This window comes from Crocodylus siamensis, chromosome 2, assembly GCF_052110815.1.
Source record: "Crocodylus siamensis isolate JL-2025a chromosome 2, ASM5211081v1, whole genome shotgun sequence".
Lineage (NCBI taxonomy): Eukaryota > Metazoa > Chordata > Crocodylia > Crocodylidae > Crocodylus > Crocodylus siamensis.
The window spans coordinates 47,529,974-47,556,300 of NC_143396.1; the positions used below are offsets into that span (position 1 = coordinate 47,529,974).

A 26,327-nucleotide genomic window follows, 5' to 3' on the forward strand; every position below is an offset into this window, starting at 1 on the left:
TTTAAGGATTTAATATATGTAGTTGTACATTTTTGGATATGTAGTTTTTACGATATTAAGTTTTGGTAAAACGGGAATGTTCAATGTGTGAAGCTTTGTAAGTATAAGGTGATAAATGTATTTTTAATGAAACTTGTAAATAAAACAAAAAAAAAGGTTCCCATCAGTATGTTTTGCCAGTATGGGCTATATGTTTTATAGTCATGCTCAGTGCTGGCTTCATTTAATCACCTTCATAGTTGTTTTCTGTTACTGAGCACATGCTTCTTTTGGCAGCAGTTTAATGATAGTGTGTTTAATGAGGCTTCCTTGTACGTGAATGTAAGACAAGGGTCTTCTTCCTCCCCCCCCCCAATGCTGATTGGGGTAAAAAAAAAAAAAATCTCATCTTGTATTCCAGTAAATGTGGTAGTTGGGTGCTGGAAGGGAGAGGTATATAAACCAGAAAAGGCTCAAAGCCACAAGAAGCTTGGGGAATTGTCAGGGAAGAGGGAAGGGAAGTATACATTAGTACCAGGTTATAGACCGGGAGAATCAATTTAGCTGCAGGACCAGTTTTGGTCAGAGGAAATGGGTGTATGATTTACCCTTTTTTTTTTTTTTTCCCCCTTGCTCTGTTGTTTCTTATGCTACTAAGTGAAGAAAACTAATGTTTTAGTATATACAAAGCCTGTGTTGCATCTATGAGGTATCCACATGCTAATATTTTCTTTGTCTTGTCTCATCTATTCTTGTTGGCTACAATGGGAGACAAGGTTATATACCATTGTCCTGCTTTACCTGTGGCAGGTTAGGGTGCTATGCCTTGTGGTTGTGAGGGGGGTGACTGTGTAGTTTTAGTAATTGGTTAGACCAGGCTTTGTATGGGATCATTTAAACAGGGATGATCCTGCTTCAGGCAGGAGGTTGGACTACCTGATTCCCAGGTGTCCCTGCTAGCCTTATTTTTCTATGATTCTGTGATTTGACTTCTCAGAGTAGAACCATGTTCAGTCAATACTATCCTTGAATTTGCAAGTTCAGTTATTTTAATTAGTATTTGGTAAAATCATCTAAAAATCCATGCATTTTACAGTGATATTCATTGAAATTGAAATGTGAGGTCAATTATACATGTACAGTAGGGTAGGGAAGGTATTTCGTTTATAGTCTGTTAAATGTTCTGTGCCAATTATGACTATTGTCATATTTAAGTAAGTTCATGCTTTGCTCTGCTGAAACAAAGGGAGCAACAATAACTACGTGTGTGTGTGTGTGTGTGTGTGTGTGTGTGTGTGTGTGTGTGTGTGTGTGTGTGTGTGTGTGTGTGTGTGTGTGTGTGTGTGTGTGTGTGTGTGTGTGTGTGTGTACCCACACACTTCTCTTGCATCCCAAATGTCTTCCTAATCATCTGGGCATGCTTCAGTGACTAACAAGTGTAGGGTCTTGGGGACCAGGGAGTTAGTGTATAGATTCTAAAATAGAGAGGATCTTCATGGGGAAGACCTAGCTGGTATCTGGTTCTTATATGAATAGATAAAGTTGAAGCATCTCTAGTCATAGCAAATGTAACAGCCTGTGGGAGAAGCAGTCTGTTAATAACCAGCTCCTAAGCAATTTTGTGCTTGATAGATTAAAACCAGCACTTTCATTAGTATAGATCCCAGAGTATTAATATAACCTGCTCATGGCATGAAAATCTGTTTAATAAGTGGGTGGCAAAATTCAGCATTACTTAAATTTTTGTGAGGACTCGGCATGCAGCCCATTTAAAACCTGTTAAAATAACCTGATCTTGAAGTGATGATAAACGCATGATTTTTAGTTATAAAATTCACAAGAAAAAGAGTAAGACATATAGTTACCGCCAAAAGTAAATAGAGAGGAAAAAACATTTTTGTCCAGTTTCTGTTTGCATACCCTGGAGTACCCAGAGTTGAACAGAATAAATTCACTGATGAATGAAAATGGAGACCTACTCTGTTTATCAAGGATGCTAATAAAATCTGTGCTATATTTTTAGTTGCACCTCCTAAACTATTAACAGACTCCATTTTGTCTTAAACTCTGCCACTTGGTTACCCAAATGATCCACTGCATCTTGTAGGTATGGGGTATTTTCTTTCATGTAGCAAGTTAAATGTAACGTGATTAAGTATAATACATAGTAAGTTACACTTCTGCCATTTTCCTTTCCATTCTGCAGATCCAAATACAGAATTTTGATGTGATAGTTTATAAACTTAAAATTTAAGGTTTGGTTTGGTTTGAAGGCTGAACTCTTCCTGTAAGCAATGTTTATTTTCTAATTCTGTCCCATCATTGTGGCTTTAATGTGACCTATAGGACCGATTTTTAAGGGGTAAAAAAGTAGTGTGGTCCTGATGACTGACTCACTTCAGTCTCTGACCATCTGGATGATAACTTGACCGTTCAGCTTCAGTAGTGATTATGGCTTTTGTGGTATGTAATGGATAAAAACCATTAGCTCATTTCACAGAGACTGCTAAACATCCTTCGGTAATAACTTTCAGTCACTCAGACCACTCAGACCCAGATTCGAATCAAACAACCACATCAAGATGAAAGGTTCTGTAACCCATTACCAGTCCCCTGAGCCATTCAATCTGATTGTTTTGTTTGGGGGGTTTTTTTGTTTGTTTTTTTTTAGTTTTTGTTTTAAAGGTTTGATGCATACCATGTAATGGAAAGGAAATAAGGAATCATTTCCAGTTCAGTTTCTTCTCAAATACAAGCAGTATAATGGATTTTTTTAGCCTTTTTGTAAATGATTTCCAGCAGTGCAAGAGACATTTCATTTGCTCTTTAAAAGCACTATTTTTTTCATTTGTAGTAGGCAAGAGTTAACAGAATAAGCAGGAGAGTTTCTGAGATGCAGCATAGGAATTGTGTTCTGTCATTTGTGGTTTAAGAAAAAGGGGTGGCATTCAGTGTTTGAAAGGGCTTTAATGAATGCTGTTAGTGTTTGTGAAAGCTAATGGTCGGAGGATAGGGAAGAGCAATAGAAAGTGCATAGGCTGCTTTAATGTAAGCTGATTGGAGTTTTTCTTGATTAAGGCGATTGTTCCACCTTGTCCTTTTATCCCCAAAACATCCCTTACCATTTATTTACATCCAGATGATACATGATTAAAAAAAGCTCTTTTTATGTGAATGCTGTCTCTTTTTTTCCCCTAAAATATCTGCCTGCCAAAGGCAGCCGGAGCATGTGTTTCTCTTGTCTTGGTTGGGTGCACAAATCTTTTATGTGCACTGCTTCTTGCCCTGTTGCCTAGACGATCACTTGCTTTCACTGAGGATGTCTGGCTCTCGTAAAGAGTTTGACGTGAAGCAGATTTTAAAAATCAGATGGAGGTGGTTTGGTCATCAGGCATCAACCCCTAATTCTGCTGTTGATAGCCACCAGGGAGACTTCTGGAATAAAGGACAAAATGCAACAACTGGTGGGACAAAGTTTTTAGATCCAGGTAACCTGCCCTTACCTTTGGCATCAATTGGGTACAGAAGGTCCAGCCAACAGGATTTCCAGAATTCACCTCTTTGGCCAATGGCATCCACCTCTGAAGTCCCTACATTTGAGTTCTCTACAGAAGACTCAGAAGGTGCACGTTGGCTTGACAGAGCTGAAGCAGATGATGGGGGGAGTGAAGAAGAAAATGAGTCGGACAGCAGTTCATGCAGGTTAATTGTTACTTTCCTGTTGTAATAAATCTGTTGTCATTTTCTGTTTTTAACATAGTTTTGTTTTAAACTAACATTGTATGTTAAATATTTCAGAAAATTGACAGTTTTTCATTAAAAAAAATTTTAAAGTATGTGGTTTAATATTATTTGCTACTTCAAATGTATTTAATTAATGAAATTTGCTTATAATAAAGTTGTTCTTTAAAGTTAATTAAATGATTATCTTAGTTACCAATTGATTTAAAATATGCCTATATTCATATAATCTTTATGGGTACATTGCACAACAATTTTTAAAGGCTGTCCCCCCCACCAACCCCCATTGCTGTAGAATAGCACTTATTCTGGGTGTAGGTAGACTAAGAATTAGCCTCATAGTTAGAAAGAATAATATATATGCAAGTATCTGTATATGTGTAATTTGTTCAAGAACAGTGGTAAAATAAAATTAGGGGCTGTAGACTATATGCTTCAGTTCTAATTTTGCCTATATTTGCATTTTATATTATTTTTCAGTCTTAAAAATCTAGGCATGTATAACTTGAGGGGAAAAAAATGTTTACTTCATGCACCGAATGTAATATATTGCCAACCAGCTTGTGTGGTAAACTAAGGCAGGAGTGTCTTTAATTGTAAGCCTAATTTAGACTAAACAAAATGGGTCTTTTATGTCTAAAATATGATAAGTCTCTTTCTCTCTTCAACCCTATTATTGCTGCTAAAGAATAAATAATGTGTAATAATAATAACATTATTTTCTTTTAGCAAAAGATTCTTAATGATTGGTGGAAAGGGAGTAATACATAAATTCCCTTCTTTCTTGCTTGCTTTATTTCCGCTACCTCCTTTATTACTTAACTGTACTACAATGAAGGTTTTTTGCTATGTTCTTTATTGTTGTGGTGGGTATTACAGTAACTACTGTAGTATGCATATTTATATCAAATTCATTTTATAGTGTTTGTTTTTTAGCTTTTGAATTAATTTTGCAAAGACTTGACATTATGAAAGAATGTAACTGTTTAAAGGGGTACTGTGTTAATAAAGCGGATAGGCAGGTATAGTGCATTTCATTCCCTTTGAAGAATGAAAACCTTCATATAGAAGAATCTTCTTGGTGCAGAGGGAAACAGATAAGCATAAACACTGCATTCTTTATATCCTTTAAGGATGGAAAAATAAATACCCAAGAAAAAATATTAGTCAACCTAATGTGTTTGCTTTGGTTATTGAATTGTAATCGTGTTCCAAAATTACAAGGGAATGAACAGTGTATCCTGAGAGTTTAGAAGAATCTGCTTTACCTTGGTATGAAATATATATATACAGCTATCCATAATATACATATGTAGGATCTTCTGTTTGAGGTGATTTTCAGTATGTATTTTTAAAGCAGTTTAATATAAGTAGTTCCTAGAGATGTCATGAATACATCATCATTCAGTCTACAGAGCTAGTACCTTTTAATATTTTTAGAAATATCTTAATTTGGATTGTAATTTTTCAGTGTAGAGCACTGTATAAAACAATTTCTTAAGGTGGCAAGCAATTGATATTAAAATTCAGTCTTTCATTCTGAGAGGTTGATGTAATTGTTAAAATACAAGAGATACATTTTTATTTGCAGAAAAGGTCAAGGATAGGGAAGGAACTGAAGTATGGCAAATAAAACTGCTTAGTAATATAATGGGAAAGAAGAGTTATCCATTTCAGGTATGAAAGAAAATGTCTCTAGTCTTAATATTTTAATTTTATTTTTGGTGATTGGGTTATTTTGGGGATTTTTTGAAAGTGATGGGGGTTATATACTGCTACAAACAAGTGTAAATTTAATAAAATTAAAGTACACATCCTATTTGGCTTGTTTTCTTTACCAGAGTAACTGCATCCTTATTTTCCTATATATTCTGACTCAAGTTACAGCTGGAAGAATCATGCCCTTAATTATTGCCTTTTAATTTTTTATTTATTGTTTATATTGTATTGTAACCCTTGCCGTTACTTTATTATTTTTAGTGCTTGATTAAATGTGAGAAACTTAGGTGAAGTATTGTAAATTATAGGTTCAATGTTTTGAAATTTGATGTATAACTAATAATAATGATTCACATTATCATGTGATACATATACTTGCATCTTCAAGAAAAGATTCATACTTCATCATTTCTCCTGCATGCCCTTCATCAAAAGTGTGCAAGACACCGCAAGTGGAATATTCTTAAACTATTGGATAACATGGCATATAAATCATGAGAGTTTGACCAAGTGAACATATCTTGAAGTTTGCCTCCTGTTCATAGAATTCTATGAAAGTAGGGTTTAAAGGGAGCTTACCAGGTCATAGCCTGTCCAGCTCCCTGATCGAGGCAGGATCATCCCTGATTTAAACCACCCCAGCCAAGTGTCTATCTAACCTGTTCTTGAAAACTACCAAAGAGAGAGATTTTGCCATTTCTTTTAGATAGTCTGCTCAGATGCTTGACCACCCTCATTATTCCTAATCGCCAGCTGCATCTCAGATTTCCCTTACTGAAGGCTGAGGCTATTGTTTCTAGTCCTGTCTCTGTGGTCACAGAGAAAAGCCCATTTTCATCTACTCTGTAATCATCTTCAGGCATCCGCCTAAGGAAATGGGTGTTTGAAGACCATGACATGAGATCCAAAACCAAGCTCACGGTTTACCAAGCAGTCATGATCCCCACCTTGCTGCATGGAACTGAAGTATGGACAATGTACAGGAGACGCTTCAAGTTGCTGAAGTAGTACCATCAGTGTTGACTGCAGAAGATCCTGTCAGTTCACTAGGTAGAGAGATGCACCTCTCACAAGCAAATACCATGAGCACCAAGGTGATGATCATCTGACATCAACTTCACTGGGCCGGCCACATCATTCAGATGTCCTACTCCAGACTCCCAACGCAAGTTTTATTCTCCCAGCTCAGTCAACACATGAGGCATACACTTAAAAGGAAGGTAGAGGAAGTGCTTCAAAAACATCCTCAAGGCCAAGAAAAAATGCAACATCAATATCAATTTGTGGGAGACCATTGTCCAGAACTGCCCCAAATAAAGGAAGAGTTTGGTGCAAGGATCTCAATATTTTGAAATCTTACAATGACAACAGGAGATGGTAAAATGGAAACGGCAGAAACAGCGTGTCACAAACCAAACCAAGAACCCAGAGCCACCCACCCTGCGTGGAAATATGTGCCCAAACTGCAACAATCCTGGATAGGCCTTCTCAGCCATCTTTGGACCCACAGATAAGATGATCATAGAAGACAGTCCTTCTAGACTGGAAAGGATTGCTGATGATTAACCATCCTTCAGATATTTGAAGATTTATCAGATTTGAAGACCCATCAGTTTTTTCTTCTCCATATTATAAAAGCCCTAGCTTGTTAGCCTTTCTTCTTGAGTCCTGACTCCCAGCCCCCTAAGAATTTTTCTTGCTCTGCACTGGACTCTTTCCACACTGTTCACATACTTCTTGGAGTATGACACCAAAACTTGAACACAGTGCTCCAGGTAAGGCTGCAGTATTGCCAATTACAGCAGAAGAATCATTTCCCTTGATTTGCAAGTGACACTTCTGTTAATGCAACCCCATATGCTCTTTGCTCCTTTTTTGCAACCAGAAAACACTGTTGACTCTTATTCAGTGTTATGGTCTACTGTAACCCCCAGGTGTTTCTCTGCAATATCGCAGTCTAGCCAATCATTCTCCAGTCTGTATTTGTATATTCAGTTATTCCAACCCAAGTACAGGACTTTGCACTTGCACCGCCCTTGCTGAATTTCATGTGGTTGATTTGTGAACCATTTCTCCAGTCTATCTGGTCATTCTGGATCCTAGCCCTACCCTGTGGAGTATGTGCAACTACCAGACTTGGCACTAAGTGTAAACTCAATCCCATTGTTCAAAGTATTAATGAAGATACTAAACAATATTGGGCCCAGGACAGACTCCTGGGGAGCCCCACTGTGTACCTTTTCCCAACGAAACATTAGAGCCACTGAGGGACTACTCATTGAGTACGGTTATCCAACCAGTTATACGCATCCGCCTTACAGTACTTGAGTCTGTATTTCCTTAGCTTGTTAATGAGAACACTGTGGGGGAGACGGTGGCAAAGGTCTTGCCAAAGTCAAGGTATATTACATCCATTGCTTTCTCCCCATCGACAGAACCTGTCACCTTATAGAAGAAAATCAGGTTGGTCAGGCACAACTTGCTCTTGGTGAATCCATGCTGGCTTTTCCTGATAACCTTGTCTTCCTCTCGGTGCTTCGCAATACTTTCACTGAGGACCTTTCCCAGTATTAAGGTCAGGCTGACTGGTCTGTAATTTTTTGCATCGTCCTTCTTCCCTTTTTCTTTTTTTAAAGACAGCCCCTAAATTTTCCCTTTTCCAGTTGCATGGAACCTCATCTGACCTCAGTGAGTCCTCAAAGAGGATAGCCAGTGGCTCTGAAGTTACCTTAGCCAGTTCCTTCAGTACCCTAGGGTGCATTCTCTTCAGTCCTGCTGACTTGAAAGCATCTAACTTTTCTCTAAGTAATCTCTTAACCTGTTCTTGTGTTACTCCAGGCTGTTTGTGTCCTTCCAGGCTGTTCTCTCCTGCTGCAACTGCACTCATCTGGTAGCTGGCCCTATTTTTGAAAAGTGAAGTAAAAAAGACATTGAAATACTTAAGCCTTCTCTGCATCATCTGCAACTAGATTACCTTTTGGAGTCTATAAGGAACCCAAGGTTCCTCTGTCTTCCTCCTCTTTTGGCATACTTGTAGTATCCCTTTTTACTGCCTTTTATATCCCTTGCCAGGTGTATCACATTGTGCCTTGGCTTTCCTAACTTTCTCCTTGCATGCCCTTGTGTTTGGCATCCTTTTGTCTGCGAGAGATGGCGGGTGTTGCAGCCTATGACATAGATGGTTTGTAGTGTCCTGTGACTGAATTGTCCCATCCAAGATTTACTTGATCTGTGGCAGTGGTTGCAGATGTTTGCATCATGGTTGGATGGTTCAGGAGCTGCTTGTTTCCTATGGCCTCTTTTCTCTTATCATAGAAGTAGGGTCGGAAGGGACCTTGTAGATCTTCAAGTCCGACCCCCTGCCTGGGCAGGAGAAAAACTAGGCTCAGATGACTCCAGCCAGGTAGGCATCAAGCCTCTTCTTAAAGACGCCCAGGGTAGGAGCCAGCACCACTCCCCTTGGAAGTTGGTTCCGGATCCTAGCCACCCTAACTGTGAAGTACTTCTTACAGATGTCTTATCTAAACCTACTCTCCAACAACTTGTGGCCATTATTCCTTGTTATGCCAGGGGGTGCTAGGGAAAACAAGGTCTCTCCCAAACCCTTCTGGTCCCCCCTAGTGAGTTTATAGACAGTCACCAGGTCCCCCCCTCAGCCTTCTCTGAAGAGCGAACAGGTTCAGGTCCCGCAGTCTCTCATTGTAGGGTCTGCCCTGTTGTCCCCAGATCATGCGGGTGGCTCTCCTCTGGACCCTCTCAATGTTGTCCACATCCCTCCTGAAGTGGGGCGCACAGAACTGGACACAGTACTCCAGCTGTGGCCTGACCAGTGTTGCGTAGAGGGGGAGGATCACCTCTTTGGCCCTACTTGAGATGCACCTGTGGATGCACGACAAGGTCTAGTTAGCCCTGCCCACTGTGACCTCGATTGTCGGCCCATGTTCATCTTGGAGTCGATAATAACTCCAAGATCCCTTTCTGCCTCTGTGCTCTCAGGAAGGGAGTTTCTCATCTTATAAGTGTGCTGTTGGTTACTACTGCCCAAGTGCAGCACCCTGCACTTGTCAGTGTTGAAACATCCTGTTTTTGTTAGCCCACCCTGTAACCTATCCAGGTCTTGCTACAGTCTTTCCTTCCTTACTAGCAAGCTCACCTCATCCCAAGTTTTGGTATCATCAGCTAATTTAAACAGGTTGCTTTTCACCCCATTGTCCAAATCACTGATAAAGAAATTGAACAGCGCGGGCCCCAGGACTGAGCCCTGGGGGACTCTGCTGCCCACTTCCCCCCAGGTCAAATATGACCCATCCACCACCACCCTCTGAGTACGACCCTTCAGCCAATCTGCAATCCATCTGACTGTGTAGGCATCAATGCCACAGTTGCCTAGCTTTTTAATGAGGATGGGGTGGGAGACGGTGTCAAAGGCCTTGCCGAAGTCCAGAAAGACTACGTCCACAGTGACACCTGCATCCATTGCCTTTGTGATCTGATCATAAAAGGCAATCAGGTTGGTCTGACATGACCTGCCCCTAATGAAACCGTGCTGGTTGCCCTTGAGCATCATCCCTGAAGCCGGCCCATCACAGATGTGCTCCTTGATGATCTTCTCAAAGAGTTTCCCTGGGATTGAGGTAAGACTGACGGGCCTATAGTTGCCCGGGTCCTCCCTCCTCTCTTTTTTAAAGATGGGGACCATGTTGGATATCTTCCAATCATCTGGCACCTGGCCCAAACACCACAAGTGCCCGTAAAGCCGTGCCAAGGGCCCTGCAATAACCCCTGCTAGTTCCCTCACCACCTTGGGACAGAGAGCATCAGGACCTGCTGATTTGACTATGTCCAGCCCCTCCAGAAGCACTCTAACCCGGTCCTCCCCAACCTAAGGTCTGGAGGCATTCCCCTCATCTGTCTTATATCACAGTGGGGAAGTCCCGGTCCCTGCACAAGAAAACGGAGGTGAAGAATTGTTTAAGAGGTCTGCTTTCTCCTCTGGCGCAACCACCAGATTGCCCAGAGGATCTTGCAGGGGCCCCACATTTCCCGGTGCTTTCTTCATCTTCCCTATATATTTGAAAAAGGACTTTTTTTATTATCTTTGATTTTGGACTCTAGTCCTAGCTCTATGTCCACCTTAGCTTTCTTGACAGCCCCCATACAGGCTCGAGCAGAGGAGGTATACTCCTCTTTGGAGATAGCACCCCCCTTCCACTGGTTGTACGCTGCCTTTTTGGCAGTCAGGCATTCCTAGACGCCCTTGGTGACCCAGGGGGGTTTTGGGCACTCTTGCCCCCCTTGCTTCTTGTTGGGATGGTCACCCCTTGGGCCCTGAGTATCGTCTCCTTAAGGAATGACCCCTCATCTTGGGCACTGAGTTCCCCTGCTCTCGGGGAACCCCAGTGCCTCTCCCACTAATCTCCTCAACTCGTTGAAGTTGGCCCTCTTGAAGTCTAGGGCTACTGCCTTGCTGTAGGCTCTTGACACACTGTGCTGGATGGTGATTCCAGCAAATGATGATCGCTGTCACCCAGGTGGTCAAGAACCTGGAGGCCCCTTACCAGGTTGTCGCCTGTGGCCAGGACAAGGTCCAACAGGGCATTTCCTCTGGTGGGACTGTGCACCTCCTGAATTAAGTGGAGGTCCTGTATCTCGGCCAGGAACCTCCTGGAACGGTCCGACCTGGCTGACTGTTCCTCCCAGCAGATGTCCGGGTAATTTAAATCACCCATGGTAACTACATCCCTTGCCTTAAGTGCTTCTGCAAGCTGGCCCAAAAATTCCTGGTCCAGCTCCTCCCCTTGGTTGGGGGGTCTGTAGTAGACCCCCACTGTTAGATCCCTCTCCCCATGCCCCCTTGTATCTTGACCCAGAGCACTTCAGCTTGCCCCTCCTCTGCCCCATTCTGCTGGCAGAGGATGTATATTGCTCCTTGACATAGAGCACCACACTCCCACCTTTCCTTCCTTCTCTATCCCGCCTGTAAAGCCTATAGCCCCTAATGCTAACTGCCCAGTCATAGGATGAATCCCACCACGTTTCTGTAAGCCCTGTTATGTCTGGGTCTGAACTGGCTATTCTGAGGGCGAGTTCCTCCTGTTTATTCCCCATACTACGAGCATTGGTATATATGCATTTAAGGCCTTGCCTAGCTGCATGTGCCACCCCCCAGTTTGGGAGACTGTCTGGACCCCTGTTTCTTACCTGGGCACGCCTTGCATTTTCACCTGTCTTGCTCGGGTGGTGTCTCCTTGTCTTCCTGCAGCCCCCTCCCCTGGCGAGGCTAGTTTAAAGTTTGCCGTACAAGATCAGCCAGACTGGAAGAGAAGACACGCTTGCATTTAGGAGAGAGGTGAAGCCCATCCCACCCCAGCAAGTCCCCCACCCAAAAGCATGGGTCATTATCTAGGAACCCAAGGCCTGCCTGGCAGCACCAACTGAGTAAGCGCCGGTTAACCTCGCCAATGCAGGCCTTATGTCGCCGTCCCTACCTACTCACTGGAAGAAGGGAGGAGAATACCACGTGCACCCCCATCTCCTTAAGCTTGTCCCCTTGAAATCCTTCATAATGCAGTCAGGGTTGCCCCTGGCCGCATCATTCGTTCCCCCATGGATGACAACCATGGGGTCTTCAAGCTGTTGGAGCCAGTTCCTGTAGACTTTGATGCCCTGGTAGAGATGATGATACCACTTGTTCTGAGCACTAGCCAAGGTTTTATGTTGGTCAGGATCAATTCCAAGTGCCTTTGTATCTCACTTGCATGTGTCTTTGTAGCAAAGCTTGTGAAATCCTGTTGATCTTGTTCCCTCCTGGGACTAAGGGGGGGAGGGAGCCAGGGGGAAGCAGGGGAAGGGGCTCCCTTCTACTTCCAGCAGAATATAGGGACCTGTGGCAGGGGGCAGGGAAGGCAGTGGGCTGCCTTGATCCCTCACACCCCACAAATGCCACACACCCACACCCTGCCCTCGCAATCCCTCCACATCTACACCCTTCAACATACCCTATTGCCCGCACCCCCCACACAATATATATGACCAGTAATAAATGTAAAAACTACAATATTTATACAACCAGTCTTCTTCTGCCCTGTCTTAATACAGCCCACTGCTATGCTGCTAAGCAGAGTAGTCACATTCACACAGTGCTCTGGCAGGCAAGCTATTGGTGCTTCAGCTGACCTAAGTAGCTTAGTGGCCTTCACATTGCAATGCATCCAGGTAAATTAACTTTGCTGAGATACAAACATACTTGCCTGGGCTCAGTGTCATGTAAACATGGCTATATAGCTCTGGCTCAGGATATTAGCATGTTGTAAGGAAGAACTTCTTTATGGTAAGGGTGACCAGTATCTGGAATAGACTTCCCAAGGAGATAATGCAGTCCTCAACCTTGGAAGTCTTCAAGAGAAGATTGGACAGATACCTTTATGGGATCATTTGATCCCAGCAGTATTCCTGCCCAGAGCAGCAGGGTTGGACTTGATGATCTTTCGAGGTCCCTTCCAGCCCTTCATTTCTATGATTCTATGAAGTAGTAGGTCGTTGCCCCTGAAAGCCACCTCTGAAAGCATTTCTGAGCAAGTTAGTCAATAACGGGGGTGGGCAGTTATTTGGCCTGGAGGGCCACTTAAGGAGTTTTGGTGAGTGTTTGGGGGGAGGGAGGTGGGGCGCAGTGCTGACCCAGCATTGGGTGATTGGTCTTACCCAGGAGGTGCTGGCTGGAGCAGGTGGGTGGACAGGGTTTCCATGGAGACTGGGCTGGGCCCCCCGCATGCAATGCACACTCAGCCAGGTGGATGGGGAGGTGTCCAGGAGCAGAATGGGCAGGCAGTACTGGGACCAGGATTGTGGGTTGGTGATAGCACAGGGCTGGGGCGCAGCAATCTGCTCCCTGCCCATCTGTGCAATGGACTTCAGTTTTGTGGGCAGGGACATGCAGCATGTCCCAATAATGGCTCAGTCCCAGACCCCAAGTCCCTCCCCCCAGGATCCCAGCCCTGACTCTTCCAGCCTGTCCCACTGCTGGACTCAGCTCCCTGCCCACCCATGGCCCCATCCCATCTGCCTGGCTGCAGGGGCCCTGAGGCCCCTTTATCTGGTGCCCCTGGCAGCGGGTATGGAGCAGATGGGACAGGATGCCCAGGCAGCAGGGCCAGGTCTGCATTTGCCATGCCGGGCTGCCCCCTACAACTGCTAGGCAGGGCCAGGGGACACACCGTGGGCCAGAAAGAATCCCTGGTGAGCTGCATTTTGCGTATCTCTGATTTATAAAGTGCCACCCTGTCCTGCCTTCTGCCTCACTTCAGATGAACACAGCTGACTACCTCTCAGGAGACTAGACTGTTTTATCCCCAAGTTGCAAGCAGTGTAACTGCATTCCCAGGAGGCAGGTAGTGTCTTGCTTAGCAAAGTTTTGGGACCAATTTTCAAATTTGGAACAAAAGTTCCATTACAAGAAGTCCTTTGGGCATGACAGGACATAACCACAATATTTAAGATGGGTGGTCACTTTAAATTAAATTAGTAGAATCTTTTTGGGAAAGATTTGGATAATCACATCTTCCCTTTGCCTTAAAATGACGGAGAGCAGGTGCTAAAAAAGATCCATAGCGTGGGAAGGTCTCTTGTGTGCTGACTTTTTGCTTCCATACTCCTCTCTAGCACACTGCCGTGGTGCAGGCCATATGGAAGGATAGCATGGTTCAGGCAGCACTGCTTTATTCTTCATGTCATCCTCTATCATGTCTAATGAGAATATTTAGCAAAACCACCCTTAAATCAGTGTTCTGGTGTTCTGGAAGTCTTAAATCATGCCATGCTGATATCAATGGAACTTAGGAATGAGATTTCTTTAACTGTTAATCCTTTTATGCTATCAACACGACTGTTTTTTATTAGCTTTTTTTTTTTAATCTCTTGGAGCGTACCTGGTATACTAAGCATGTCAGCTGGTTCATTCCTCCCAAGAATATCTAAAGGGTTGTTAAGGGATGCCTATACATGAATGCAGAGGCTGCACTGATGCACTGCAATTACAACGAGTCAGGACAGACTCAGTGAATTGAGTCTGCTGGAGCATGGTAATTACTGTGCTCCAGCCAGCCTTCATGCCTTGTGTATTAGCCATCCTTTGCGTCTTGTGTATTAGTGGCCCCATACTTCAGAGTGCTGGTGGGGACTCGTTTTATCTAAATCTCATTGAATGAGCCTTGGATAAAGTGCCCCTGCCACCATTTTGAAGTGCAGAGATGCTGATGCAGAAGATGATTCAGGCTCTTTAATTTGAGTAGCTCTTAGAGGGCTGCTCAGCGTTACTCCCAGGGCGCCTGCTCCCCTGTCTCGAGGCACACTGCACTTCAGCCAGATGGGGAGCAACTGGCTGGGACTCAGGGTTCCTCAGCATATGGGACTCCGCAGTGCGAAGATGGTGTTGCAGAAATTGCTATGGTTCGTTTCTCAGGAGGCGAAAAACTCTCAGTCACAGACACACTCCATTAGCAACACAAAAGGTATATATTTGCAAATAGGGTTGGAGCGGAAACAAAGGATCACTCCAACCACTGAGGACAACTCTCAGCTGGCTTTTATCCCCTCTCTCCTGAGCACGTGTGCAGAAGCAGGAACTCTTACATCTCATTTCCGGTTCATACAAACTTATATGAAATGACATCACGTCATCCGTCGCATGTGCATTATAATTAACTACTTAAGTATGCGGGGCGGATAGGCTTATATGCATTAGCTAATTGCGCCTGCTCAGAAAGTACTTTAGGTTACAAAAAGTTCAAACCTTTCCTGCCTCAAGGCCAGGAGACCATTAAAAATTGCAATTTACTCTTATCTGCATGAGAATGCTAAGGAGTATATGCTTTACTGTAACAAAGAGATAGTAAATTTGCAGAACAAAGAGAGAGTGATACCTTAATACAAAGAGCCCTTAGTAGCTTCTCCTCCAACCTCTCTCCCCCACCAGGGAGAGCTGACAGCTGTGCTGTTCTAACAACTTTATTGATAATGCATTTTCAATAATATTTCTAACAATGGGAGCAGGCAGCCCCCCTCTCTCCACATACCACTCCCTGGCTCTCTGGGGCACAGGGTGCCTCAGCATGGGAGCTGCCTGCCAGCCAGCCCCGCCTGCCCTGTGCCCCAGCCAGCCCCGCCTGCCTGTAGCACGTGAAGCAGCAGAACAATGTGTCCTGCTGCAAACAGCACCAGAAGAGGCGTGCACTGCGGCACAAAGTAACTGCAAGAATTTGTGCTGCTGCAAATGCAAAGCCCTGCTCATGTGGATGCGGCCAAAGGGAGTTACTATCTGCCCTGTTTGTAATTGCACGTTCCCGCTAACTTTGTGTTAACCCATGTAGGCAAGTCCCTAATGGGTCGTATCATTTTTCTGCCACTCTGTTGTCTTTGTAGACTGTTCAGTTACTTGAAATAGAAAATATGCTGTATGTGTTTGTATCGTTCCTTGTGCAAACTAGCCATTATTTCAAATTGGGGTTGTTTGTAGTCTTCTTATTTGTAGGTTTATGGTGGGATGAAACTAAGATTCTTAAAGCTAATGGTGGAAGTTATAGAAAGAATTTGTATTGTGTGTACCTATGTCCAGGAACTAAGCCAATATCAAAACAAGCATTTAATCTGATTTTTATTAAAATAGTTTTTTTCTTTGTAAGTCTGAAGTTGTTAGTGACTCAGAACTTTATTTTACATGTATGCTAAGACATTTGCAGGTAGTAACATAGTTTACAGAAGCATTACAGGTGGCAAACAGAAAATAATGCCTGATCGTGTATTTCTGACTGAATTTTTTTTAGTATAGTTCTACCACGAATACCTTCTTACGCAACATATTTATTTGTGTACATTAATCTTACTAGAGTGAATAATACAAGGGCATTTATTTATTTATTTATTTTCTCTGTTCTGGGAAAGGAAAAGTGAGGAAAGGAGGAAATAAAGTCCAGTTTTTCATAAATGTATCCATGTATTTTGTATTTTTGAGAACTAAATGATAGTGCTATGTCGGGTCTTTTCAGAATTGAGGATTTGTTTTTTCTACTAATTTCTGTTACTGTTTTGGGCCAAGTTTACTTCAGAAGTTTCCTCCGTGCTTTTTCCTCACTATTACCACCCTCTGCCTAAGTATTTAGTCTCAAGCTATTTATCTTTTTCTGCATGATGATGGCAATTCATATTTTTCTTGTTATCCCATTCTGAAAAAGTTGCCTGCGACTTAGTCATTTCTATATTTGGTGGCTATAAAATATTGCCTTCAGCTTTCCTGTTTCTATCTCCTCCAAAACCATAGCACTAACATTTTGTTCTGCATACCACATTCTCTTATGAATGAATCTCTTCTTTGGCTAAGTATTTCTTAAATTTGGAAGTATAGTTGCAATATGTGTAGGTCTACCTGAACTAGATTTAATTTAGCTAGCTCAGGTAACAATCACAGTGAAGACTTATTGGTACAGGCTTCAGCATAGGCTTTAGAAGCCTACCAGGGATGCTGTGATGCTGCAGGGATATAGGTTTTAGCCATGTTGGTCTAAAAAACAGAGGTGGACAGAACTCTTGGGGCAGAAGCAATATCTTAAAGATATCATTTCTACCCCAAAAGTTTTGTCTAGCTCATGTTACTGCATCTTTGCTGCAGGGGCTATCTGGGCTACTTAAGATTTAAGTGTAGACAAGATCTCAAGTTTAAGGATTTCTATTCTTTTTTCTCTAAAACACTTTCTATCCACACTTCCTAATAGTTACCACTTTCCACTATAATTATTAAGTCTCTTACCTGTTCTGCTTCTCTTAGTTCATTTTAACACTCCTGTTGCCTTTTTCCCACATTCTGACTTTTTCTTACATGCTACCTCCTTTCCCTAGAATAGTCTACTACTTCTTGCTTGCCATGTACCTTCTCTTTTGTTAATTAAAAAAAAAAATAGAAAAAGCTAGGATATCTTAAAGTTCTGGAAATAAGGTGAATTCCTGATTTCCATTTCCAGTAAGACATGAACTAGCAAAGAGACAGCAGTACAACTCACTGCATTGTAAAAAGTTATTTCCAAAAACTATACGAAACCACAAAAGGTGATATTTAAGTTGCAAAATTAAAATCGATTCACAAATGCAAAGCGCAGGTCCGAACATGTAAGTTAACTTGTTTTAATATTTTATGCTCTCTGTAACCTGAAATTATATGAGTTACTCGCTCTTAAGGTAAATATAACAACTAGGTCTCTCTCTCTCTCTCTCACCATAAACTAAAGTTGCTGCTGGACTTTTAATCAGAGTGTAAGAAATGCTATATCAGATCAGATTGGTCATGCAGCATGTCAGGTCTAATATATTGTCTCAGAGGGTGATCATTTGATTTATTGACTCTTGCATGAAGTGGTATATGGTATATTCACTGCTATTTTTTAAAACTCCCATATTTGGTAAATCTGGATATTTGGTAATACAGGTAAATGCCATGTCTAGTTGTGCAACCTAATGAAATTCTTGATTTCAGTATCTTGAAGCTAATCATCTAAGATATAAAATATTTTTGTCAGTTTTTGGTCCCTTTTCAATTTAATTGGCTGTCCTCTTGCTCTTGCTTTTGTAAGAGTTTAAATAAGTGCATCCAGTTTATATTCTCTAATAAGATGCATTATTTTCTCCCCCTTTATTATTTATTTCCCCTAAATAGTTCCATTTTTTCACCTCATCTCTCTTCAATTGGCATTTTTTTCCTAATAATTTTTGTCAATTGTCTCAGTATCTCCTCAATTTCTGCTATATCCTTCCTGAGCTAGGGTGGCCAGACCTAAGAACAACATTCTAGGTGGAGGTGTTCATTTATTTATCTAATGGCATTTTTTTCAATATTTTCTATTCTTTAAGTACCTTTACATATGTTTGCTTTTAGACTGTCTACAGATTATACCATTCACTCAGTTTTGCATTTCTTATTTTTAATTGTTAATTAAAAAAGACCTCCCAGTGCATACCCTGTGTTATAAAATAAAATCATTTCCTTTAACATGATTAAAGAAGAAAAATGTGAAAATATAATGGGGACGGAGGGCGGGGAAGGGAAAGGAAGGAGAAAATCTGGAGATAGTTAATCTCTACCTCTTTATAAGATCCAGTAGCTTTATCAATGGGTCTTTTTCTTCAACTTGGATCTAGTCTCTGTTAAGATGCTCATGTTTCACTTGTGATATATAATAACTTATCCACATAAGACAGTACTGTAGCTCTCATTTTTGTACTGTTGCAGTGTATCTGCAATTGCAGTTTGTATTTTTGTAGTACTTTAATTAAATATCTGTGGTATAATTGAGACATTTTTTAACTGTTGGGAGTTTTTACTTTTGCCAGTAGTTAAGTTCTTTGAACTATGCAGCATGTGCCCATTTAATTGTCTCCTTAACTGACCAGATATTTGAGCAATATATTTTTCTGCTCGATCGATATTTCACAAAAAAAAATGCTATCACTTGTAGTGCTGTGGGAGATCCTTTATCTGGTCAAGGTTTTGCAGCACCTGGTGTCTTATATTGTCTATGACCAGTCAAAATCCTAGTAGAGGCTAGGCACAGTCATACTTGTATAAGTGAGATCAGGACTTACAGCCCAGCCAGTGGTTGCCATTGTCAAGTTTATGTAGTAAAACAAAAGCATCTTGCCTCCATTGGTCTTTTAGAACAGGGCAGCTGATTTACCGAGCTGTACGTTATTTTATTGGTAGAAACAAACTTTTTGGCAGAGAAGACAAAGCCTCAATTAAACCAGTGGAACTAATGGTACTACTACTGATGCCATTTTTAAAGTTGTATTTACTGAATACAGTAAAACCCAGATAATTTGAACCTGGATGGCTTGCAATCCACTTGTTTTATAGGGGATTGCTAAATTAAAGGTGAGTCCCTCAGCTGTTCAATGCAGCTTTTATTTCAAAGGGCTCTTTCTGATCAGCTTGAAATCATATGCAGTCCTGCCCAGCTGGTCAGAGAAATGGTATCTTTTGAAATAAAATCTACAGCAAATAGCTGGAGCACCTCAGCAGTGCTTCACAACTGTTTGCTGCCATTACCTGTACCACCAAGTAATGTGCAAACCTGCCTCTTCACAGGGCATTACAAGCCTAACCCTGCACAGAACTCTGTTTTGGTCTTTCAAACCAGAGACTCTCATTCTCCAGATTAATTTTGGCCCTGCTAAGAGTCAAATTCCATATTTTTGCCAGATTTTTTTACAATGGGGAAAGGATGAAACGTGCATTTTCATCCTGTAAAGAAGAATGAAAAAAATCATCCAGTTTATGAGCAGAGAACAAGAAATGAGAAGTTTAATCTAAAAACTGAATACATTTAAAAGCAAAATAGTGAAAACAGGTGCTTAGAAGAATGATGATTCTGCAATCTAAGTTATGATATGCAAGGCTAGGACTTGCTTAGAATTCTTATAGAGTAATTTTAAATATGTATAACTATAAGGGGAACTGTCATTCTAACTTTTTGGTAAAATAAATAGCCATACCCTTGTATAATTCACAAGAACAACAGAAATCCACTATTTACATGTTTTCTGATGGACTCTTGTTATTTCTTCCACCAAATTAAAAAGATGACAATTTCTTGTGCTTGTAGCCAAAGTGTTCACATTGTAAATTTTGTGCTAGGCACTTCTAGAAACTGCAGCAATGTAGCCTAAAACAGTGCAAGGATAGGGGTGCATTTCACCTTCCCATTCTTCATTTTAATAAGCTATTAATTTTGAAACGTAATTATGATCACTTAAGTACCAGCACAGTTAATTGCTTCACTACTGCACAGTGAACCAGTTTCTTAAGCAAAAACACTTAATTAGTCTGAAATAGCGGTCTCAAGAATCTTACTTCCAGAAACAATTTTTTAAGCTAATTGTTTTTAAACTGTGGTCTCTGTTCCTCAGTGTGAAAAGTTTTAAAACCCAAGTAGTCTTGTGACTTTAACAGGGCCATCCATGCTTAAAACGCATGAATAGCCCTGTTGAAACACAGGTCCTGGAGAATAGGGTAACACTTTTACCGTTTGTATATCTTTATCAATGGGATATCAGAAATATATCTACTGTGGGTAAACACTCTGTCCTCAGATGCAGTACCATACCTAGACTCCTGGTAGCCCTGGGCAAACTTTTAGGATTGAACCCCCTTTGCCAAATAATCAGATAATGATAGTGATGTAAAAATTGCGGTTCGTTTCTCGGGAGGCGAAAAAAACCCTTCAGCCACAGACACACTCTATTAGCAACACAAAAGGTATATATTTGCAAATAGGGTCAGAGAGAGAGACAAAAGATCAAACACTCTGCTGCCCCCAAGGGAAACTGCCCAGCTGGCTTTATCCCCTCTCTCCTGACCACGTGTGCAGAAGGAGGAACTTTTACAACTCATTTCCGATTCATACAAACATGTATGTGAATACGTCAAATCATGCGTCGCATGTGTATTATAATTAACTACTTAAGTATGCGGGGCGGATAGGCTTATATGTATTAATTCATTGCGCATGGGTAGACAATATTTGAGGTTACAAGAGTTTGAATTTTTTCCTTGCTTGAAGGCTAGAACTGCAATCTACTCTTATCTGCATGAGAAAAGCTGAGGAGTATATGCTTTACTGTAACAAAGAGATAGTAACTTTGCAAAACAAAGAGGGAGTGATACCTTAATACAAAGAGCTCTCAGTAGCTCTCCCAGTTTTCTCACCAGGGAGGGCTGACAGCTGCACTGTTTTAACAAGACACCAGGGAGGGCTGACAGCTGCACTGTTTTAACAAGACTTATTGATAATGCATTTTTAATAATATTTCTAACAATAGTAATAATCAGACAAAGGAAAAAAATTACCATTTTTGGGCCTCCTTTCTGTCTAGGCTCCAGGCGGCCACCCAGTTTTCCCATGTCTATGTCCAGGTCTGCTCAGATTAGTTATTTTTTCACTTACATTCACACCTTTTAAAACTACTGTGCTATATAGATATTCTTGTTGATATGCATAGTGTTATATTGGTTCTTTTTGGCCATGTCTACATGAGATGTTGACTGCACAGTAGTCTGAGACTACTGCTCAGTAGTGTTGTGTGGCAGAAAGAGTGACGCAGTGCTTTCTTAGGCTTCTGCACAGTTAGCATCACAAAAAAGCAGTTCAGCAGCGTGACTGTACACTAGCTGTTCAGGTTACTACACAGTCATTTAGTACTTGTTTATACAAGTACTAAATGACTTCGCAGTAACGACTGTGTCTTGTGTCTTGTGTAGATGCAGGCCTTGAGAATCAGAGATGAAACAAAACTGAACCAAAAAATAAAATAAAATAAACAAAGGAATGGAATTTAAGAAAAATGCTTCTAATTGAAACGTATTTTGACTCCAATATATTTAAAACAAACTGTTCCATATCTATATACAGTTAAATATTGAATATACATTAACCTTGGATGAATTATATAGAAAAGACTCTTTGAAGCACCTCTATCACATGTACTGGTATGATATGGCCCTATTATTAATGTTTCTGAAACTCTTTTTTAATGCATATATCTTTACAACATCCCTGTGAGGCAAAAAAGTACCAGTATATCCAGGAAAGCTAGATTTACAGAGGAATTTTGGCATTGTCATTGTCTGTTTTTTTAAGGATGCATCTTCGCTGCAAAACACTGTGCTGTGAATAGATATTCAAGTTAGTGTAAATTAGCATAAATAGGATTCTGTAGTTACCCTCAGGGGTAAATTAGCCTAAATAGAATTCTGTAGTTAATGCAAGCCTTTTTTTATACACTAGCCTCTTTTTATATGTTTTCTCAGAGTGTGGGAGAAAAGAATTAAACAATAAATTGGGTCTGGGAAAGAGGGAGCATGATCTTTGGTTTAACTGGAACATGTCTGTACCCTCCCAGCTGAGTGCCCTAACCAGTAAGCAACAGTCATGTTTCCTCTTTGTTCTTTCTTGGCCACTGTGTCTGGCACAGTTTCAATAGAACTGACAAAGTGCCTCTGTGCAGAAAAATGTATAGGCTAAATAGAGACAGTTAAAAAGCCTGAGGCTTAATGGATTCAGTCTTTGCAGGTTAGTCTAAAATGAAGAGATTAAACTGAGAAACAACTGGACAGCCCAGGGCTGGAAAGCATGCTGGGATGCTGGGGGACTATGATTTAACTCAAACCAGGAAGGGGTCTGGGACAGAAGTTTCATGAACTGGTTTGATCCAAATCATTTAAGTCTGATACTACATTCAACCAGGCTTAAGTTAAACCAGTTTCAATCATTTTGAAACTAGCTTATGTGCAATGAACTTCTGTTCTGTTACAGGTTTAAACAAGTTTCTGATCACTTAAACTGGTTTATGTGTAACTTCTGTCCCTAGCCATAATGTTTAATAGGGGTGCCACCACTATATCAGTTGGCTATCAGACTTACACCAATAGAAGGAGAAATTACATTGTTGGCTATTGTCAGGCAGGGTTCTTTGGGTAAATCTGATATCTTTATTAGACCAACTCAGTTAGAGTTGAACCTTGTCTGCCTATGTCCTTAGACCATCATGACTACAACCTGTACTGCCATTGTTGGCGGTTGGCATTTTTTGACGGCTGTATCCAATAATTATGGATGTGTGGCTGGAGCACCCTGATGAACAAAGTCCGGTCCCTGCATCCTGCCACCAGCCCGAGCCCACAGCAGACTACAGGTTCCAGTGAGCAGTGGGAGGGGGCACCGAGAAGCAGTCATGCTAGGGCACCACAATCAACAACAAAGGGACCTCCTGCTGTTGCCATGGCAATGCCACATGCATAGCAGGGGATTGAGTGCCAAGGCTGCCGTGTAGATGTGCTGCATGCAGGTGGGGTAAGGCTCATTTCAAGGGACATTCCACTCTACTGGGCACTGGGAACCTTTCCAAAAGCAGCTTCTTCCTGGTGGCTACAAGACTTGGCTGTTTGGGACCCACCAGTGGCAGCAGTGTGCTCCAGTGCTCCAAAAGTGTCTGCTGTCTACACAAGGGTCCACCCCGCCCACCTGGGATGGCAACACAGGCTGCGCGGGGAACAGGGCTGTGGGTAGGAGCTGTGAGCAAGGGGGCAACGTGCATGGGAATAAGGTGGTTACCACCTTCCTCATTGAGGGCTGGCTCAGGTAGGAAGCGCGCGCGTGTGTGTGTGAGAAATGCAAAACAAACAAACAAAAAAAGCATTTACTTATGTCAGTAGTTTAAAATGCTTTGCAATAATAACGGTTATCGGATCAGCATTGGCTGATATGATTGGTTAATCAATGACTATCAGGTAATGGCCAAGAATATCTTTACTGGTGTACCCCTAGTGTTTACGGTACTCTCTAGGACGGGCTGTCAACCAGGGGTATATGTACCCCTGGGGATATTTGAGAAGGCCCCGGGGGTATGCGTGGGCAGGTGAGGATGGAGCACCACCACACGCCATCCCGTGCAAGTGCTGCCCACACAGCTGGACATGTGGGGCAGGAGAAGGTCACATATGGTGGCTGCTGCCATTCTGTGTTCAGCTGCATGGCACCCCTCTCTCCCCCGTATCCGGCTGCCAGGGATATACTGCTCCACATCCAGCTGCTGGGGGTACATTGACCCAAAAAGGATGAAAACTCCTGCTGTAGGGAGTTGGGAGATGGGTTCTATCATAAGTTTGAAGCCTTCAGTTTGAAGAGGAAGTTGAATCTATGTGGACAATACTATGTGTTCTCTAATCATTCGACTGTTGTACAAAAGGGCCACGTCCATACAAACGCACATTGTTTTCCCAGGGACAAGAAGTAGTGGCACACCTTGTGCTGCTGCTGCTCATCTCCATGGAACACCTGTGCCATGTGCACTCTGGCTCACAGCAGGTTACCCTGGGTGGGGTTAGGAGAGGCTGGGGCCAGCAACTGCAGTGTCCCCACCAGCCTTACCTGGGGTCCTGGGAGCCTGGAGAAGCTGCAGTCAGAGCCGCAGTGCTCCTGCAGCTGGAGTTTGACTCCGGCTGGCCAGGCTCTGGTTTTGGGTGGTACATGCTGCCCTGCTTTTTTTTTTTCCATGTGTGGTTTTTTTGACCCCCTGGGATGTCCCAGGATCAGAAAAAAACAAACCATGCTATAAGATAGCAATGAGAATGCCTGAATGTGAGGTGTGTGGTACCACACACCGCATGGCCACACTTGTTTAGACGCAGCTAAGGAGGGGAGGGGAATGACACTATATCGACTCCTCCTCAAACAAAGATTTTAGGTGCCACTGTGCCTTGAGTAGAGCCCAGCTCTTTCGGCATGCATTTGGTTGCATTCTTAGCATGCCTTCTGAACCGGATCCCTCAGAGGAAGTGGGCTGACAAATGCTCACTTTCTGGATTCCAGGACAGCTTAGGTGTAAGCTGGCCCATGATTCTCAGTGTTTATAGACTCAAGGCACTCCTCAGAAAATTCCAGCTTGTTTTTGACTCCAGAAAAATAATAGAGCGATTCTCCTGTTGCAAGGAACTCTGAAAGACTACATCAGGTCAGAATTTTTTTGATGTTCTGGATTCCTATTCCAAATTTCTGGGTTTATTTTGTGGATCATGCAAATGTTTACATACCAACATGAGCATCACTCTTAAAAGAATCTTACAGCACCCCAGGGGCCTGTGATACCCTGGTTGAAAATCACTGAGCTAGGCACCAAGCTGCTTATCCTTGTCAACACTTGTGGTACTTCCAAGCATGTACGGGAGTAGAACTTTAGTTGTCTGGTAAATTTTATTTGCAAAAAGTTAGATGCTTATAGAGTTAGACCAGAATTTTGAACTTCTCACTCACAACCTGGATGCCTAAATTCTATCCGAGTTGTTTGTTTTGTTCCCAAGTATCTTACCCATGCTTATATTGGAATTGTGACAGAGTTAGAAATTGAATTTGCGTCTCCTGAGTACTTCCTTAACTGCTAAATCATGTTTCGTCTCTTCAGTGAGTTTTGGATGAGGCTTATGGAGAGAGAGAAAACTGAGAATAAAAGATGATAATAGTGAAAAAAAATTATAAATACTATTTTCTTTCTTTCCACTCTGTATTCAGTTGTTGTGGTAAAATGTTAGCTATAAGATTTTTTTTAATTGTATCTTTCAGGACCTCCAACAGCAGTCAAACTCTGTCTTCTTCTCAAACAATGGAGCCTTGTACATCAGATGAATTTTTTCAGGCACTCAACCATGCTGAACAGACCTTTAAAAAGATGGAAAACTACCTGAGACACAAACAGTTATGTGACGTAGTATTAGTTGCTGGTGATCGTAGAATTCCAGCTCACAGGTAAATATCTAAAAGATGTTTTAGATATATAATAAAATAAAAATCTATATCTAAAAGAATCATTCTTACTGAATGAAATTAGTGTGCTTATAATTAGGCATCCAAGTTGTGATGGTTCACTATTTTTTCTTTGTTTTAAAGAAGCGATATCTATAAGAAGGAACAGGTTTTGACGAAACAAAGTTACAAAGGATCATAAGCTCTAGTTTGGCCATTGCTGCACCCCCAGCAGGACAGGCAGTGAAACTACCCTGTGCACAACTGCCATGCACGGTGCTCAGACATCCAGTTATGCCCCTGCGATTGAGGTGGAAATAGATGAGTTGTTTTCTATACTTAGATGTAAATGGGGTTAGGCAGCACAGTTGGGACTGAATAGGTAGGGGAACAGGAGTGCATGATAGGGTGGGGAGGAGTTTTCACATGTTGGGGTATCATTTGGGGAGATTCCTGTTGTGTTTTTTTTAATTTAATGGCTGTTTGTCAGTTAGTATAAGCTGCTCTGAGCCTTTCTGAATAGGCCAGGATATAAATGTAAATAATACTACTACT

At 41.9% G+C, this 26,327-nt stretch overlaps 1 protein-coding gene across 5 annotated transcripts in view; it reads left to right on the plus strand.

Moving 5' to 3' along the window:
* The window catches only part of KLHL5 (kelch like family member 5), a 142,917-nt gene that overhangs the window by 53,042 nt on the left and 63,548 nt on the right, over window positions 1-26,327 (plus strand). For 3 of the 5 annotated variants that reach the window (XM_090035763.1, XM_090035765.1, XM_090035764.1), the window contains one exon: window positions 25,593-25,775. In XM_090035763.1, the coding sequence (XP_089891889.1) occupies window positions 25,593-25,775 (183 nt within the window). Of the gene's footprint in view, window positions 1-3,283; window positions 3,682-25,592; window positions 25,776-26,327 lie in introns of those variants that run through there. The other 2 variants (XM_090035766.1, XM_090035767.1) reach the window with 2 other exon arrangements.